Raw genomic sequence first — 16,507 nt, 5'->3', positions numbered from 1 at the left:
TGCAGAGCGGAGTGGGTAACGTGGCTGCAGGGTGCCGTAGCTCACAGCTCTGGGGCATCTGCCCGGGGCATGGGCAGGGCTGGGGGTGTTGGACAGACACCAGCCTGGAGCGGCTCCGTGAAAACGGACGGTGTGTGCACCTGCTGGTGGGGGGTACCAAGCAGCTGGAGAAGGCTGGGACAGTGCCAGGGGCTACAACCAGAGGCTCTGGGGGGTTGGAGGATCCCCCTCAAGCAGAGCCAATGCCTGGCCCAGGTTGCCAGTGGCAGGGCGACCCTGTCTCAGCCAGCACATCTCCCTCTGCCCTCCATGGGGTGCACCACGCCCAGTGCCGGACTGCAGCTCCCAGGGCCACTCCCGGCCCCCCGACCCACACCGACGGCTCAGGTCTCCCATGCCGGCCAGCTGCCTAAGCAGGGCTCGCGTGGGCTCTCTCAGCCAATCAAAAGCCAGCACACTGCTGGCCAGTTTGCGTTCAGTCCTCTCTCCACCAATCAGAAGTCTGCTAACTGGCACGGGTGTCGGGGTGGGGGGGTGTAGTTTGCTCTCAGCCAATGAGAAACCAGGACTCCACCGAGCTGGGAGGTGGCTGGGCGTGGGACAGGATTGGCTCCTGGCTCCGCCAATGGGAAGTGTGCTGGAACGCAGGAGGTGGGAGCGACCTGGGCGGGCAGGCGGGTGGGAGGGCAGCGCCCCCGGCCGGCGAAGTAGTCGCTGTGCTCCCCCGGCTGCAAGCGGGGCGAGTGCAGAGGACAATGGCCAGGGCTGGGCGCTACACCCCGCCTGCCTCCCGCTCACGCGTGGCCCAGGTGGGAGCCCTGGCTGGGCAGCGGCTACGCCAGCGGCTTCAGGTGGATGGCAGCGCTGTTGGGGCGGGCGGCCAGGATGTAGAGGACGTTCTCCTTCAGGAAGGTCTGCCAGTCAACCAGCCTGCTGGGGAGAGCGGAGGGGTTAGCGCGGGCAGGGCTCTGCCTCCAGCCCAGCCCTGGGTCAGCTCCTGGCCAGCGCAGCCTGAGCACCAGGCAGCCAGGCGCAGGCCCTGCCCGCCCCAGCATGCAGTGCCACCTCGGGCACATGGGGTCCACCTCCCTGGGGGCATTGGGGCAGCGGGGTCCCCTCGTCACAGCCTGCCACGCTGGGTCTGCACTTCCCAGCCACCTGCCCCTGCACACGGAGGGGGCACGGAAACCCCACGAAGGAGGACCCCCAGGAAGCTGCAGCCACCTGGCAAGCTGGGAGCAGCAGAGAAGCCGGGCGCAGTGAGGAACCCACAGGAACTGGAGGCAGGGTCCATGTGGGCAGGCTGCGACGGCCGGGCACCACCACTGGGTGCAGGGCTGGGTGGGCTGTAGGGGGCGCAGCTGGCCAGGGTGGAGGGACCCCAATAAGACTCCCTGCTAAGGGACCCTGGCTGGGGGGATAGAACAGAGAGGGAGATGGGTGGGCGCAAGGATCCCCCAGGGCCTGGCAGCTAAGTGCTGCTCAGTGCTTGTCACTGAGGCCCTGGCTGGCTGCTGGCCCTGGGGGTAGGCACAGCTCTGCTTAGTGTCTAGGGATGCTGGCCCACGCGGCTCGCAGGGCAGTGCTCTTGGGCCCCCCAGTGAGGGGGGCTGGCAGATGGTGAGACACACAGAGTGGTGCATTTTGCACCCCAGCAGCTGGCGCATCTCCCGCCTGCCCCCTGCTGTGCCCACACCTTTCGGCACCCGAGCCCTGGGGCTGTGCTGTCACCGTTGGAAGGCTGGCTCCCACCCTGAGCAACACCCAGCCCTTGCAGACATGGACTCCCCCCGCCCCGGAGGGCAGGGAAGGGCCAGGGGTCACACAGCACCTCGGGGACAGAGCCAGGACTAGCCACCAGGAGCCCTGAGGGGCTGTTCCCTGCTGCCCCCACTAGCCCCTGCTCCCTCTGTCCAGGGCAGAGCAGCGTGGCTGCCTGTTCGTGTCAAACCAGCAGAAATCAGCCCCCAGGCAGATTCCACTACGGAGTCTCCCAAACCCACCTGTGCCCCGGTGCTCTTACCAGCTGGGACAGGGAGCCCTCCTTCCCTGGGGAACAGCCCCTGTCGCTGACCCTGGGGGGCTGCAGGGGGAGGCTGGCCTGCTTGGAAGGGCGTGAAATACTGCACACAGCACAGCAGCCTAATGAGACCGTTTCCCACCCGGGGGAATTCCCACAATCCCGCTGCAATGTTAACTGGAGACACAACACTTCCTCCAGACGCCTGCATGGAGGGCGTGGGGGGGTAATTATACCGTCTGCCTCCTGTCTCTCTAGTGCCTTTCATCCTTACGCTGCACACACCCCAGCTGCACTGCAGACTATACAAAGGGACCGCGCTGCTCCCCTCCCCCCGAAATGCAGCCACCTCTGGGGTGGGTTGTAGCAGTAAAGCTCTTTGCCGCGGGCGGTGCGGAGAGACCACCAGGCGGACGGCTGGGCTGAGGGAGCGTGGCTCTGCTCTAGCTGGAGTAAAAGGCCATCTTGAGCAAGCTGCCACGTTTTGAGGATTCCCAGAATGCTGCTGAAGACACGTTTTCCTGGAAAATGCCCTTGCTCTTGCAAAAAGGGGCCTGCGGCTCTGCCTGGGTGAAGTGCAGCTCTGGCAACCTCTGGTCTAGTCCTGGTTTTGCTACCTGCCAACTGGGTGACTTTGGACAAGTCACTGTGCTATCCCATGCCTCAGTTTCCCCATGTGCAAGGGCAGGCCTGCACTACAGCAGAAGTCATGTGACAGCAGAAATAAGGAGATACACATCTCCTAGAACTGGCAGTGCCCTCAGGAGGTCGTTAAGTCCAGTCCCCTTCTCTCCTGGCAGAACCAAGCACCACCCCCGACACTGTCTGTCTTTCTTACAAATCTATTTGTCCCAGATCCCTAAATGGCCCCTCAAGGACTGGACTCACCACCCTGGGGTTAGCAGGCCAACGCTCGAGCCACCGAGCTAAGGGCCAGTTACGGCAGGCTGCCTCCAGCTATGTTACTTGTGTAGCTGGAACTGACCTACATTAATTCAGACTTCCGCTGGACCAGCTGCAATGCGGGAGGGCGTCGTTCCTGTACTCCCGCCCAGGGGCAGGTGGGCAGGCGCCCTGCACGTTCAGTTTAGTGTGTCCCTCCCAGGGCGCTACGCACATTCTGGGAGGCGGGCGGGCGGGCGCGTGTGTAAGGGAAAGAAGTGCACCAGGGACTTGCTGGGGGGTGTCGCGCCCCCACCCGTGGAGCGAGGGAGCTGTGGCACAGGCGATTCAGCCCTGAGAAGCGCAGGCCGAGGGGAGCCGGAAAACAGCCCTGGGGCGTGTGCAGGGCTGTGCTAACGGGGCCGGGATTGGTGGTCCCGCCTGCCCGCCAGAGGCAGGACTCGCGCAGAGCAGCCGGTTAGCTATGAGGACAGGAGGTAAACACTTGGGGTCGTCGCGCTCTGGGGCAGCTTCCCTGCCCCACCCTGCTGCGCTGCCCCCTTCAATGCCTCCCCCCAGCGGCAGAGGGGGCCTGGGAACCAGCTGTGCTGGTTGCAGTCCAGTGGGCCTGTGCCCAGCAGAGGTGAGAGGCCGGAGATTGCAGCCAACCCCTTCCCACTTCCCCGCTCACCTGGGTTCCTCCTGCTCTGCCGCCAGCAGGGTCTTCTCCTGGCTCTTGCTGCTGCCGCTGCTGGCTGGGCTGCTCTCTGACATGGGCCCCACGTGGCTGATGCTGCCAGGAGAAAGGGAATCTCTCTGGGTGCCTGCTGCATGAGCAGCTGGGCTGCCGCACCAGGCAGGTGGCATCGGGGTTGGGAGGGGAGGTGCAGGCTCCCCGTGCCCATCTCAGGCAGGAGGAGACAGGGAAGCATGGAGCGGAGGGGAGTCGGTGGCGGACGGGGATGTGGGTGGTGCTTCTGCCCCAGATGAAGAGAGACAGGGCAGAGGTTCTGGGTGGAATCGGCCCCCAAACTCCAGGAGTCTGGGCTGGGGGAGGCCTCCCGCTGCCCCCCACTCCCCAGCTCTGGGTAAGGCCTCTCCCTGGCTGGGCCGCCCGGCTCTGTTACCTGACGTTGCAGGATGGGGCCTCCTTCTGGTGCTTCCGAAACCAGGTGCGCTGGGCTCGCCGGCATTCGCTCTCACTCACCAGTCCCTGGCCGTCCGGGCTGAGGGACAGGAAGGTGGCCCGCGCCCGCTCCCGCTCCTTGGCCGTCAGGAGGCGCAGCAAGGAGTTCTGCAGGAGGAAGAGAAGGGAGGGGCAGGCAGGGGGCTTGCAGGAGCTCCCAGGCTTGGCGGAGTGGGTGCAGGGGGCAAATCCATGCCCAGGGACACCAGCTGAGGGGTTGAGGTCCTCACAAGAGCGTCAGCCCCAGGCAGCAGCATGGGGCGTCCTGGGCAGTTCCACTCCAGCCATCCTAGGCTGGGCAGGTGGGAATACAGCCCCGGCCTCCGGCAGGGTGTGGGGCAGGGAGGGGAGGGCACGGCTGAGCTGGGACCTGCCAAGGGGAGGTTGCCCTAGTGACGGGGCCTTGCTACCTGCCCCTGTAGCTCAACCTGGGACTCTGGGCCCCCAGGCCTGGCGCACAAGGAGCTGCTCCTTAGCTCGCTGCTGCGGTCGCCTTTTACTCTGTCCACCAGCCTCTCGCGTGGGACAAAGACATAAGAACAGGAGAACACAACAGTGAGCAAAGGTCCATCCAGCCCAGGGTCCTGTCCTCTGCCAGGGCCCAGTGTCCTGAAGCGACGTCCAGGACAGGGAATCACCAAGAGATCCCCACCGCCACCCAGTTGTCCAGTCCTGGGGGCTAGTCGACACAGCAGCATTATTTGGAAATAATCCCCCCAAAAGTGGCTCTGTTAACTTAAAAGCAAAAAGCCTTCCAGCTCGCCAGGCCTATTAGCATAACACTTGCACCCGGGAAAGAGCCATTTGAGTAGAAAAGAAACCACTTAACAGGCGTGGGCCAGCCCCATTTCTGACAAAGAGCTGGGCATTGCTACATCTGCGGCAGCTTGGTTTAAAATATTTAAATGCTTTAAATATTGCATTAGTTTGCGGCTGAAGACTACAAAATTGCATCTGTAAACACATCCTTGAAGAGGTATCGAGACGCACAATCTGAGTGTTCAGCTTTAGTCTTTAGGGCCTGGAGCTTCAGAGTCATCAAGTGTTTAAAGAAATTCTTCCGAAGATCACCATGAGCTCAATGACACATTGGCTTCCCAAGTCTTCCAGATCATCATCATCATCATCATCAATAACCGTGGGCTTCGCGCCCATTGGTGTCTGATGCCTCTCTCACTATTTCCTTCCATCTTTCCCTGTCCAGTGCAGAGGGGCTTAGTTTCTGTAGACTGGCTCCTCACCAATCTACTATATCATCTACCCATTCTCTGAGGGGTCTGCCTGTCCTATTCGAACCGCCCATTATGCCGAGTACCAGGGTCTTGATTTTTTGTGACTTTCCCTTTTACTTCTGAATGAGTTTGAAGAGCCCCTCCACCAAAATCAGGGCCTTGCTAAGGTATAAAGGTCTTTGGTGTGCCTCATATCTTTGCAAACATATTTCAGCATAAACATACAAATATCACGAACATGTCATGTTCTGCAAATCACACCAAATAAATTAGTGTGCCCTTTCTCAAAGAACAACAAACTGCTATGAACCCAGACACCAGCTCTGACTGGGAAATTGAAGATAATGGCTTTGTTTCCGAGAGTTTAGCAATGTGGAATGATTCTTCGTTTAAAAGATAAAAATCAGCTTAGAAATGCTCAGAAAGCAAATGTGAAACACAGCAGGGCTGTACCATGCGTTCTGTGACGTTTAATGTTGTGTTCAGCAGGACAACTGACTTGCCCTTATTACACAGTTGCTGCAAATGAATCTCAGGCAAACTTCAGGGCACATCAAAAAAAAACCCAGGACCAAAATTTGTATTCTCAAGTGCAGTGCTTTAAATGAAGTGCCTTCTGCGTGTCCAGACTTCCCTGCCTGGCCTGCCGTGGAAAACAGGCTCCACTGTCTTTACAAAGCCATTGTAGAAAAGGTTTTTGCCCCAACTGTCATTGGCTACATTTGAAGTCGGGGTGGGGGGGTGGCTAGAACAGGTGTGCAGAGAGAAAAGGGAGACATTGGGGAGGGGGTGGGGCCTGGGCAGAGCAGGGGTGGGGTATGGGCGGGGCCACAGGCTGGGGAGCTTGGCCCCCCAGCCTACCACTCATGAGCATGGGGGTCCTCCCCACGGATGGACCCGTCCTCAAGGAGCTTCTCTCATTCCCCCTTGAATCCACTTATACTTTTGGCCTTCCCAGCGTCCCCTGGCAGGGCCCCACGGAGCGCCGTGGGAAGATGTACTTGCCATGGCTAGTAATGGCACCGGGCGAGCCTTCCTTGCTCACCCCGCCACGCCAGTTGTGATTTTACAGCTCTCTGTCACAGCCCCAAACTGAGCAGTGCCCGTCTCCGGAATCGCTCCTCTGCCCCCTCGCCCGCTGGGTGGCCCTTTCTGGAACCCCTCCCACGCCAAGATCTCCAGTGGGAGACGGCACGAGCACGTCTGCCCACGCTATTCACGACGTGGGCCTGCCGCGGACGGACCCCGAGGCAGTAGGACGTTCTCGGTCTCATCGTTTATCCCCCACGGCTCCCTTCGCTGCTGCGCACGGCGTGGCTGTTTCCCGAGAACTGGAGCGGCAAGGGCCCGGCTGGGACTATGGTTTCCAAGGTGTCGTGCTTTGCACTATCAACACTGAACTTCATTTTGGTGGCTGGGCAGCCGCTCCGTTTTGTGAGATCCCTTTGTGCGCTTAGCAGCAGCCTGGGAGGCACACTCTGCTCTGTGGCGTGGGAGCACGCTGGAGGCTGGCTACGTGGATAGGGGGATGGAGAGACGCAGGGGCCAGGTCTCCACTAGGAGGTAAAATTAGTTTTAGATGCACAAATCCAGCTGCGAGAATTTCTGCCACCGTCCCCACAGCAGAAAGTCTACAGGAGAAACTGTCCCGTTGACTCCCCTTACCCGTCATGGCTGCCAGGAGTACCAGGGTGCCTGGCGGTGCCCTGACAGTTCCATTTAACGCGTCCTCACTAGGCACACTAAATCCAATGCCAGAAGGTACAGCAACCGTGCCACGGTCTTCCCCCAGCGCAGACACCCTCTGAGCCAGGCAGAAGGAGCAACGCAGAGGCACAAACAGCTCCTGGGGCTCGGGAGAGGCACTGTGATGGTCCAGGGATCCCCAGGGATGCCCCTAGGCCTCTGGAACTCCCCTGAGGGTGCCTGGCCCTGCCCCACAGCTCTGCCCCACGGTGCTCAGCTCTCTCGCCCAAGGGAGAGTCTCGGTACCTGCGGGCGGAGTCTCTGCAGCAGCACGATGGACTCGTGGGAGAGGAAGTCCGACCACTCGACGTGGCCCTTCTTGTCGGGGTCCAGCGCGGAGAACTGCAGGGCAGCCTGCTCCTCCTGCTCCTCGCTCATTGGCTTCTCCACGTGCCGCTTGTGCACCACGTGCTTGTAGTGCAGGAAATTGTCCAGCGTCAGGCAGGTCTCTGCAAGGCCAAGCCAGGCGCCCGTCAGCCCCTGGGAGAGCCCTGCCCTGCCCTGCCCTGCCCAGCCACAGGAGCTGGTGCTGCCGTCCCACCGCTGACATCGCAAGCATCCTCTCCAGGCGGCATCTCATGGCCAGGGAGAGACAGAACCCGAGTGCAGGTCCCAGCAGGTGAATAAGCAAGCAGCAGAGTTGGCTCCCCAGACCTGCCGAGCCAGAGCTCTCAGGATGGGGGCGCGCTGCCGGGGTTGGGTTGCCCGCGGGATGCTATAAGGCGCCCACGTGTCTGCAGCACAGACGGGGGCTCAGTGGCTGGCTCAAGGGAGAAGCTCCACCAGCTGGCAGCAGTAGTAGAGCTTTTCTCTCTTCGGGGGCAGTGGATCGGGAGCGCTGGGCCCAGGCCCGGGCAGGGCAGCACTCACCGGGGATGATCTTGCATTGCTGGAAGGTCTCCATCAGGCTGTACATCTCCTCCTCCGTCAGCAGCAGGTTGAGATTGTCCTGCCACAGGAGAGACGCGCCCAGGGGACCGTCAGCCCCTGGAGAGCAGCTGCCAGACCTCCATCCCCAGCAGCCCGCCCAGGACTTCGCCGGCCCAGGCACGGCAGCAGCTGGTGCCTCCCAAGCGTGTAAGCGGGGAAACGTGGAGAACCACCTGCCTGGCCGTGCCCCTGCGTAACTGCAGGGAGTGCAGGGGAGGGGCCGGCGGTGTGTTATTGTAGGGCTGCAGGGAGCGCGGGGGAGCGGCCAGCCGTGTGTTATTGTAGGGCTGCAGGGAGCGGCCGGCAGTGTGTTATTGTAGGGCTGCAGGGAGCGCAGGGGAGGGGCCGGCTGGTGTGTTATTGTAGGGCTGCAGGGAGCGCGGGGGAGCGGCCAGCCGTGTGTTATTGTAGGGCTGCAGGGAGCGGCCGGCAGTGTGTTATTGTAGGGCTGCAGGGAGCGCAGGGGAGGGGCCGGCTGGTGTGTTATTGTAGGGCTGCAGGGAGCGCGGGGGAGCGGCCAGCCGTGTGTTATTGTAGGGCTGCAGGGAGCGGCCGGCAGTGTGTTATTGTAGGGCTGCAGGGAGCGCAGGGGAGGGGCCGGCGGTGTGTTATTGTAGGGCTGCAGGGAGCGCAGGGGAGGGGCTGGCGGTGTGTTATTGTAGGGATGCAGGGAGCGCGGGGGAGGGGCCGGCTGGTGTGTTATTGTAGGGCTGCAGAGAGCGGCCGGCGGTGTGTTATTGTAGGGCTGCAGGGAGCGCAGGGGAGGGGCCGGCGGTGTGTTATTGTAGGGATGCAGGGAGCGCGGGGGAGGGGGCGGCTGGTGTCTTATTGTAGGGCTGCAGGGAGAGCGGAGGAGGGGCCGGCTGGTATGTTATTATAGGGCTGCAGAGAGCGGCCGGCGGTGTGTTATTGTAGGGCTGCAGGGAGCGCAGGGGAGGGGCCGGCGGTGTGTTATTGTAGGGATGCAGGGAGCGCGGGGGAGGGGGCGGCTGGTGTCTTATTGTAGGGCTGCAGGGAGAGCGGAGGAGGGGCCGGCTGGTATGTTATTATAGGGCTGCAGGGAGCGGCCGGCGGTGTGTTACTGTAGGGCTGCAGGGAGCGCGGGGGAGGGGCCGGCTGGTGTGTTATTGTAGGGCTGCAGAGAGTGCGGGGGAGGGGCCGGCGGTGTGTTATTGTAGGGCTGCAGAGAGCGCGGGGGAGGGGCCGGCTGGTGTTTTATTGTAGGGCTGCAGGGAGCGCAGGGGAGGGGGCCGGCGGTGTGTTATTGTAGGGCTGCAGGGAGCGCGGGGGGCGGGGCTGGTGGTGAGTTATTGTAGGGCTGCAGGGAGCGCGGGGGAGGGGCTGGTGGTGAGTTATTGTAGGGCTGCAGGGAGCGTGGGGGAGGGGCCGGCTGGTATGTTATTGTAGGGCTGCAGGGAGCGTGGGGGAGGGGCCGGCTGGTATGTTATTGTAGGGCTGCAGGGAGCGTGGGGGAGGGGCCGGCTGGTGTGTTATTGTAGGGCTGCAGGGAGCGCGGGGGAGGGGCTGGCTGGTATGTATTGTAGGGCTGCAGGGAGCGCGGGGGAGGGGCCGGCTGGTGTGTTATTGTAGGGCTGCAGGGAGCGCGGGGGAGGGGCCGGCTGGTATGTATTGTAGGGCTGCAGGGAGCGCGGGGGAGGGGCCGGCTGGTGTGTTATTGTAGGGCTGCAGGGAGCGCGGGGGAGGGGCCGGCTGGTATGTATTGTAGGGCTGCAGGGAGCGCGGGGGAGGGGCCGGCGGTGAGTTATTGTAGGGCTGCAGGGAGCGCGGGGGAGGGGCCGGCTGGTATGTATTGTAGGGCTGCAGGGAGCGCGGGGGAGGGGCCGGCTGGTGTGTTATTGTAGGGCTGCAGGGAGCGCGGGGGAGGGGCCGGCTGGTGTTTTATTGTAGGGCTGCAGGGAGCGCAGGGGAGGGGGCCGGCGGTGTGTTATTGTAGGGCTGCAGGGAGCGCGGGGGGCGGGGCTGGTGGTGAGTTATTGTAGGGCTGCAGGGAGCGCAGGGGAGGGGCTGGTGGTGAGTTATTGTAGGGCTGCAGGGAGCGTGGGGGAGGGGCCAGCTGGTGTGTTATTGTAGGGCTGCAGGGAGCGCGGGGGAGGGGCCGGCTGGTATGTATTGTAGGGCTGCAGGGAGCGCGGGGGAGGGGCCGGCTGGTGTGTTATTGTAGGGCTGCAGGGAGCGCGGGGGAGGGGCCGGCTGGTATGTATTGTAGGGCTGCAGGGAGCGCGGGGGAGGGGCCGGCGGTGAGTTATTGTAGGGCTGTTTGTGCGCACTGATGTTGCCAGTGCAGGGTAACCCAGGGCACCAGGCCTGGCGCTGCCCGTTTGCCTGTGAGGACCTCAGGGGTTGAGGGACCTGCTGGTTGGAGCATTGTTCTGGCACCACAGGAAGCTGGGTCCGGTCCCAGTCTCCCCGTGCCTCAGCTGCTCCGCTCCAGGGGGACCCGCCCTGCCCTGCCCAGCCCCACCCCGGGGTGCACTCAGAGGTGCCGTGACCAGGGCTGTATGGGTCCCGGCGGGCGTACGCGAGCGTTGGGCTGCACCCCTGCTCGGGATCAGGGAGGAGCTGCAGGCCCAGGGTCCTCAGTGTCTGGGACTGGCCCTCCAGCCCACCGCGGGGCAGGGGAACCAGATGTGCAGCTGCTGGGAGATTCCAGAGCTGCCCTACTGAGGGGGCGGGTCAGCCGCTGGGTGCTGTCTACACTAGGGCAGCCGTCCTCACACGCACCCACCCAGCTGCTCCTGTGCCAGCAAAGCCTGGGGACAGTGTGGGCAGGCAGGTGGCATCTGCTAAGCTGAGCGGCGTGGGGGAGGCTGGCCTGGTGCGAAGGAATGCACTCCCGCCAGGCTGGGACGTCAGGCGGACGTGAGATGGGGGTGACATGGCTGGGGTGGCGGTTTGGAGGGGGAGGGGGATGATTCTGCCTGTCCGGGCTGGGGAATGACAATGTCTCCAGCCCTAGAGGTTCTTAAGTCCCAGCTTGACACAGCCCTGGCTGGGAAGACTTAGTGGGGTTTGATCCTGCTTTGGGCAGGGGGCTGGACTAGATGACCTCCTGAGGTCCCTTCCCGTCCTGGGAGTCTGTGATAGGACATGGAACGGTCTGGCCAGGGGCCGGGGGTGGTTGCACCGTCGGAGGGCTCGGGGGGGAGGGGCCTGGCCGCACCGTCGGAGGGCTCGGCTGGGGAGGGGGGGGGGGGCCGGCCGCACCGTCGGAAGACTCGGGGGGTGGGGGCTGGCCGCACCGTCGGAGGGCTCGGGGCGGGGGCACTGGCCGCACCGTCGGAGATCTCGGCTGGAGGGGGGGGGGGCCGGCCGCACCGTCGGAGATCTCGGCTGGGGGGGGGGGGGGGCCGGCCGCACCGTCGGAGATCTCGGCTGGGGGGGGGGGGGGCCGGCCGCACCGTCGAAGATCTCGGCTGGGGGGGGAGGGGGGCGGCGGCCGCACCGTCGGAGGGCTCGGCTGGGGGCGGGGACTGGCCGCACCGTCGGAGGGCTCGGTGGGGGGGGGGGGGCCGGCCGCACCGTCGGAGGGCTCGGTGGGGGGGGGGGGGGCCGCACCATCGGAGGGGGCCGGCCGCACCGTCGGAGGGCTCGGGTGGGGGGGGAGGGGGGCGGCGGCCGCACCGTTGGAGGGCTCGGCTGGTGGGGGGGGGACTGGCCGCACCGTTGGAGGGCTCGGCTGGTGGGGGGGGACTGGCCGCACCGTCGGAGGGCTCGGTGGGGGGGGGGGGGGCCGGCCGCACCGTCGGAGGGCTCGGTGGGGGGGGGGCCGGCCGCACCGTCGGAGGGCTCGGTGGGGGGGGGGCCGGCCGCACCGTCGGAGGGCTCAGCTGGGGAGGGGGCCGGCTGCACTGTCGGAGGGCTTGGCGGTGGCGGGGGGGCTGGCCGCACCGTCGGAGGGCTCGGCTGGGGAGGGGGCCGGCTGCACTGTCGGAGGGCTCGGCGGTGGGGGGGGGGGGCCGGCTGCACCGTCGGAGGGGGCGAGGCGGTAGCCGGGGGGCAGGTGCTGGCCCCAGCGCAGGCGGCACTCACGCAGCAGTAGCAGCTCCAGCCCGTCTCGGTGTGCGCCGTCTCGGTCACCTCCACGGTGCTGCTGCTGTGCAGGTAGCCCATGCGGCGCAGGCAGCCGTCGTGGTAGACGCGGGTGCAGACCCGGCAGGGGAACAGGCTCTCTGCCGTCCACACCTCGCAGATCTCGCAGACCTCATCGCTGGCCACCTGGGCGTGCAGGGACCCGTCACACAGGAGCCTCGGCGGCGCCCGCTCGGCAAGGCCGGGACCCCGGCTCCGGCCCGGCCCAGCCCGCCAGGCTGGCGAGGCTCAGCTCGCGGGGGGAGGGGACCCAGCTCCTGCCGGGAGGGCACCACACGAGAGGGCAGTGGATGGGGGGCACTGGAGCGGTGTGGAAGAGAGAGGAGAGCGGGTAGGGACGGAAGAGGGAGGGAAAGACAGACGGACGGAGGGGTGTGGACGCGGAGGGAGGGCTGGACAGACGGCTGGGGGGGGCGTGGACGCGGAGGGAGGGCCGGACAGACGGACGGAGGGGCGTGGACGCGGAGGGAGGGCTGGACAGACGGCTGGGGGGGGCGTGGACGCGGAGGGAGGGCCGGACAGACGGACGGAGGGGCGTGGACGCGGAGCGCCATGTACAGGACTGATCGGTGAGGCGCTGAGCCCCTTCTCCCTTTCCCCAGTCTGCGGTTACCTGCATTGCAGAAGTACCGCCCCGTTCGGCCCCCTACCCTGCTCTCCCAGGCATCACCACTGGTCCCATGGCATCCCCAGCCCAGGCACCGTGGGACAGACTCCACTCAGCCCCTCTGCGGCACCCTGTTCTCCCGGTCGTTGGGCTGGGCCTGCCCTCCGGGGGGCCGACACCGACTCTGGGCTCTCATACCCAGGGCCCTACCAGAGTCATGGCTCGCTTTAGTCAATGTCGTGGTCGCCGGGTTTTAAACCCAATTCCACAATTTCGGGTATCTCAGCTGGGGATTTCGCAGCATTGTACCTGTAGGGCCCTGAGTCCTGAGCCAATATTGGGTCGGGGGCGGCGGGATGGGAAGGTTACTGTGGTGAGGGGCCTGTGTGATGTTGCTATCGCAACTTGCGTGCTGCTGCCATCAGGGCCGGGCATCTGGAGAGCAGCGGCTGCTGGCCAGGAGCCCGTCTCTGAAGGCAGAGCTGCCAGCAGCAGCAGTGCAGAGGCAAGGGTGACATGGCCTGCTATGGCCCCCCTGACTTCTGCGCTGCTGTCAGAGCTGGGTGCCCGGCCAGCAGCCGCTGCTGTCTGGCTGCCCAGCTCCAAAGTCAGTGCAGAAGTCAGGGGGCAACACTGCAACCCCCCTAACTTAACCTTGCAACCCCCACAACTCCCTTTGGGTCAGGGCCTCCCTGGCCAGGCACATGCATCTCCCCTGGGAAACCTGAGCAGCGCAGGGTCAGAGCACACAGAAAGCCACTTTTCATGGAGGACACCAGATTTCCCCCACCGTCTGAGACGCACTGTTCATGGCCATGCATTTGGCAGGGCCCTACTCATACAAAAAAGCCAGTGCTGGCGCCAGACCCCATGCTGTGGGGTGCCCAGGATCCGGGCACCTCGGAGCCCCAGGGGTGCCATGCTCACAAACAAACAGGCACCGTGGCTGCAAATACAACCCCTCAAGCCCGGCAGGTGCAAGACACCGGCCAGAGGCCAAGTACGGAGGCTGCTACGTCGTAAGAGCAGGAGTCTGCCCTGGGCTGGGCAGTCTGGCGCAGGGCCCAGGGCTGGACTAGCAGGGCAGGAGTTTGGGAGTGAGGGGCACCGGCAGAGCTGGGGGCAAGGGCTCAGGGAGTCAGGACTGAGGTCCGTTGACTCCCCACTGTGCTGTGGGCTGTGGGGGGCTCCTCTCCTGGTGGCCTCTTGGGGCAGGAGCCCCAACTCCCCGTGTGGGACACCCCAGCCAAGGGCTGACCCTGGATCCAGAGCTGTGTGGAGCTCAACACGCTGGGCCACAGACCAGGGCACAAAGTGGAATGATGGTCCCTCCTGCCCAGTGCCACCCCCTTGGCCTGGGTTGTGGGCATGGGACGGAGGGTCAAAGGTTAAGCCGGCAGGGGCCACGCCCCCATTGCCCAGGGGCTGTTTGCTGCAGTGGCTCGCGCCCTGGCACAGGGCCTGCAGCGCCCACATGCCCACCTGTGATGGAGTGGGGGATACGTGTGTGTGTGTGTGTCTCACAGAGGGTTCGGGGCTCCTGCTGAGGGTAACCTGGTGCCCAGGTGACACCTTTGTACTGCGGACAAAGGAGGAGGTGGAGCCTGAGGGGTTTGAATTGGAACTGGGAGTTGGAAGCAGTGAGTCTGGGCTGGGAAAGAGAGAGACAAAGGAGGGGGCCAGGCCCCCGCTCCAGGGGCCCCTCGGGGCCTCCTGTCCCCAGCAATGATCAGACTGGCTGTCTCTGCCGGCTGCACTGACTCCTCTGTACGACGCTGTGTCCTGTCAGCTAATAAACCCGCTGTTCTCCTGCTGAGTGAGAGTCACTCCTGCCTGAGGACGGGTGCAGAGCTTGGGGGACCCTGAACCCCATCACACTGCTGTGAGGAGTGGGATGTACTGCATCCTCAGGATGCGAGCATCCAGCAGTAAGTGACGGGGGCCCAGGAGGAAGAAGGGGGGCCTGCGAGACCCAGGTGTGCTGACAGGCAGTGAGGTGCAGCTCCCCAAGGTGGAGGGGCCTGCGGCTGAACCCGAGCAACTGCGGTCATGGTCCTCAAGAGGGGGTGTCACACCCGAGGAGGGGTTACTCCTGGGAGTCAGTTGGAGTCTGTCCCAGAAGGTGGAGGGGCCGAGGGCCCAACCTCCAGGAACAAGTGACCCACGAGGAGGCTGACACGCTGAAGGAGTTCGTCCCAAGACAGTGTGGTCGTGGTCCTTGAGAGCGGGTGTCACACCGGGAGTCTGTTGGAGTCGGTCCCAGAGGGCGGAGGGGCCTACGGCCTAACACCAGGGAGCTTGTGACCCGCAAGGAGCCTGGCACACTGAAGGGATTCTTCCAGGGATCATGGGGTGCAGAGGGCATCAGCCTGAGAGCCTGCAACCACGCTCAGCAACTCCGCTGTGAAGCGGCAGCACCTGGAAACTGAACTGAGATTAAAGGAGCTGGACAAGGCAGCATGGATGTGCAGTGGCAGAGCTGAGGGTTAAGGAAACTCCTGCAGGGGTGAGCCCAGATCGCGTCAGGGAACCCTGGACTGCCTGGAGCTCTGAACCGAGTGGCCTGCCACAGCTCAAGGAGGGAAGGAGCAATTCCAACCCATCATCTACTAGTGGCCAAGACAGACCTGCGAAGTTTTCCAGGCCTGGGCCGAGGAAGGTGCCTGTGTGTCTGTGCAGGAAAGCAGCTTGTCCGCTGGGAATGGCAAGTTGTCTGTGAGACAACTGAACAGCAGCAGCAGCAGCCTGGGGAGAGAGCAGAGCCTGCATTTGAAAAAGATGCCAATGAGGAAACTAGTCCATTGTCTGAGGAAGATTCCCCAGCCTGGGGTGGCTGGAGAAGGAACCACCAGGAAAAAGCATTCCAGGTGTGACTCTGAATCCAGCCATGGGAGCTGGAGCAGAGGAAATGGCTCTGGGATGGGCAGTGGTATCCCTGATAAGGACGCTGGTCCTTGGTGCAAGAAAGGTGCTTCTGCTTCTTGGGAAGTGACTCCTTTGCCTGAGCCTGTGGGGGTTTGAGATGGGGCCAAGATCCCAGAGCTGGATCTGAGTGCAGCTGAAGCCCAGATGGGAGGTGGGCCTGCCTCTGTTTCTCAGGGAGGATGATGCTTTAACTTGGTCTAATCCAATTAGTATCATCGGGGAATCCCAGAGGCCAGATGATCCTAGTACTTGTTCTTTACCTGATGCTGAGGTGTTACTGGGAGGGGTGACAGGACTCTGTCTGACCAGAGTCACACTCTAGCCAGGACACAGGAAGAGCAGACTGGCAATGGAGTTACGCTGCCTGATGAAGAGAAAGAAGCTGGTAGCGGAGGGGAGAAAAGGGATCCTAACCTTCTGTCTGGTGGTACCAGCTGTCTGCCTGGAGGGGGATTATGTGTGAATCTGCCTGATGGGCCAGAAGTGATCCTGGGTGTAGGTGAAACCCAGGAGCTGGTTGTTGCTCAAGGGAGCAGTGCCCCTGTGGAGCCAGACAGGGGTGAGTTGTTGTTTGGGGGAGCTCTTGAAGAAGAGAATTTCCCTGAAACTTTTCCTGACCCATCTGTTGGGACTGCAGAAAATGAGAGTGAAGGGAAGGAGAGTGAACTGAAAAAGTGCCTGTTTGTAAGCACCAGAGCCAGCTCTCTGCCTGTGGAGAAGTTTGTTTCAGCTCCTGATGGCCAGGACCTGCCTGCCTGAGTGTGAAGCCACTGGCTGTGCTCTGCAAGGGTCCAAAGCAGGCAGGGTAAAAGTTTCTCAGGAATTGGAAGTTGGTTCAAGTAAAGTGAAAACTGTAAGAAAATGTGAGC

At 63.5% G+C, this 16,507-nt stretch overlaps 1 protein-coding gene across 2 annotated transcripts in view; it reads right to left on the bottom strand.

The window, feature by feature from the left end:
• Nucleotides 1-425: 425 nt before the first annotated feature.
• The window catches only part of PHF24 (PHD finger protein 24), a 34,171-nt gene continuing 18,089 nt past the window's right edge, over nt 426-16,507 (bottom strand). For both annotated transcript variants that reach the window (XM_074994443.1, XM_074994444.1), the window contains 6 exons: nt 12,047-12,232; nt 7,937-8,015; nt 7,313-7,515; nt 4,030-4,196; nt 3,594-3,695; nt 426-933 (listed from right to left, as the gene is read on the bottom strand). In XM_074994443.1, coding sequence (XP_074850544.1) covers nt 834-933; nt 3,594-3,695; nt 4,030-4,196; nt 7,313-7,515; nt 7,937-8,015; nt 12,047-12,232 — 837 coding nt within the window. In that variant the 3' untranslated portion in view covers nt 426-833. The remainder of the gene's footprint in view (nt 934-3,593; nt 3,696-4,029; nt 4,197-7,312; nt 7,516-7,936; nt 8,016-12,046; nt 12,233-16,507) is intronic.

The sequence above is a fragment of the Carettochelys insculpta genome, chromosome 5 (assembly GCF_033958435.1).
Source record: "Carettochelys insculpta isolate YL-2023 chromosome 5, ASM3395843v1, whole genome shotgun sequence".
NCBI classification, from domain to species: Eukaryota; Metazoa; Chordata; order Testudines; family Carettochelyidae; genus Carettochelys; species Carettochelys insculpta.
This window is presented reverse-complemented; position numbering and strand designations above follow the sequence as displayed.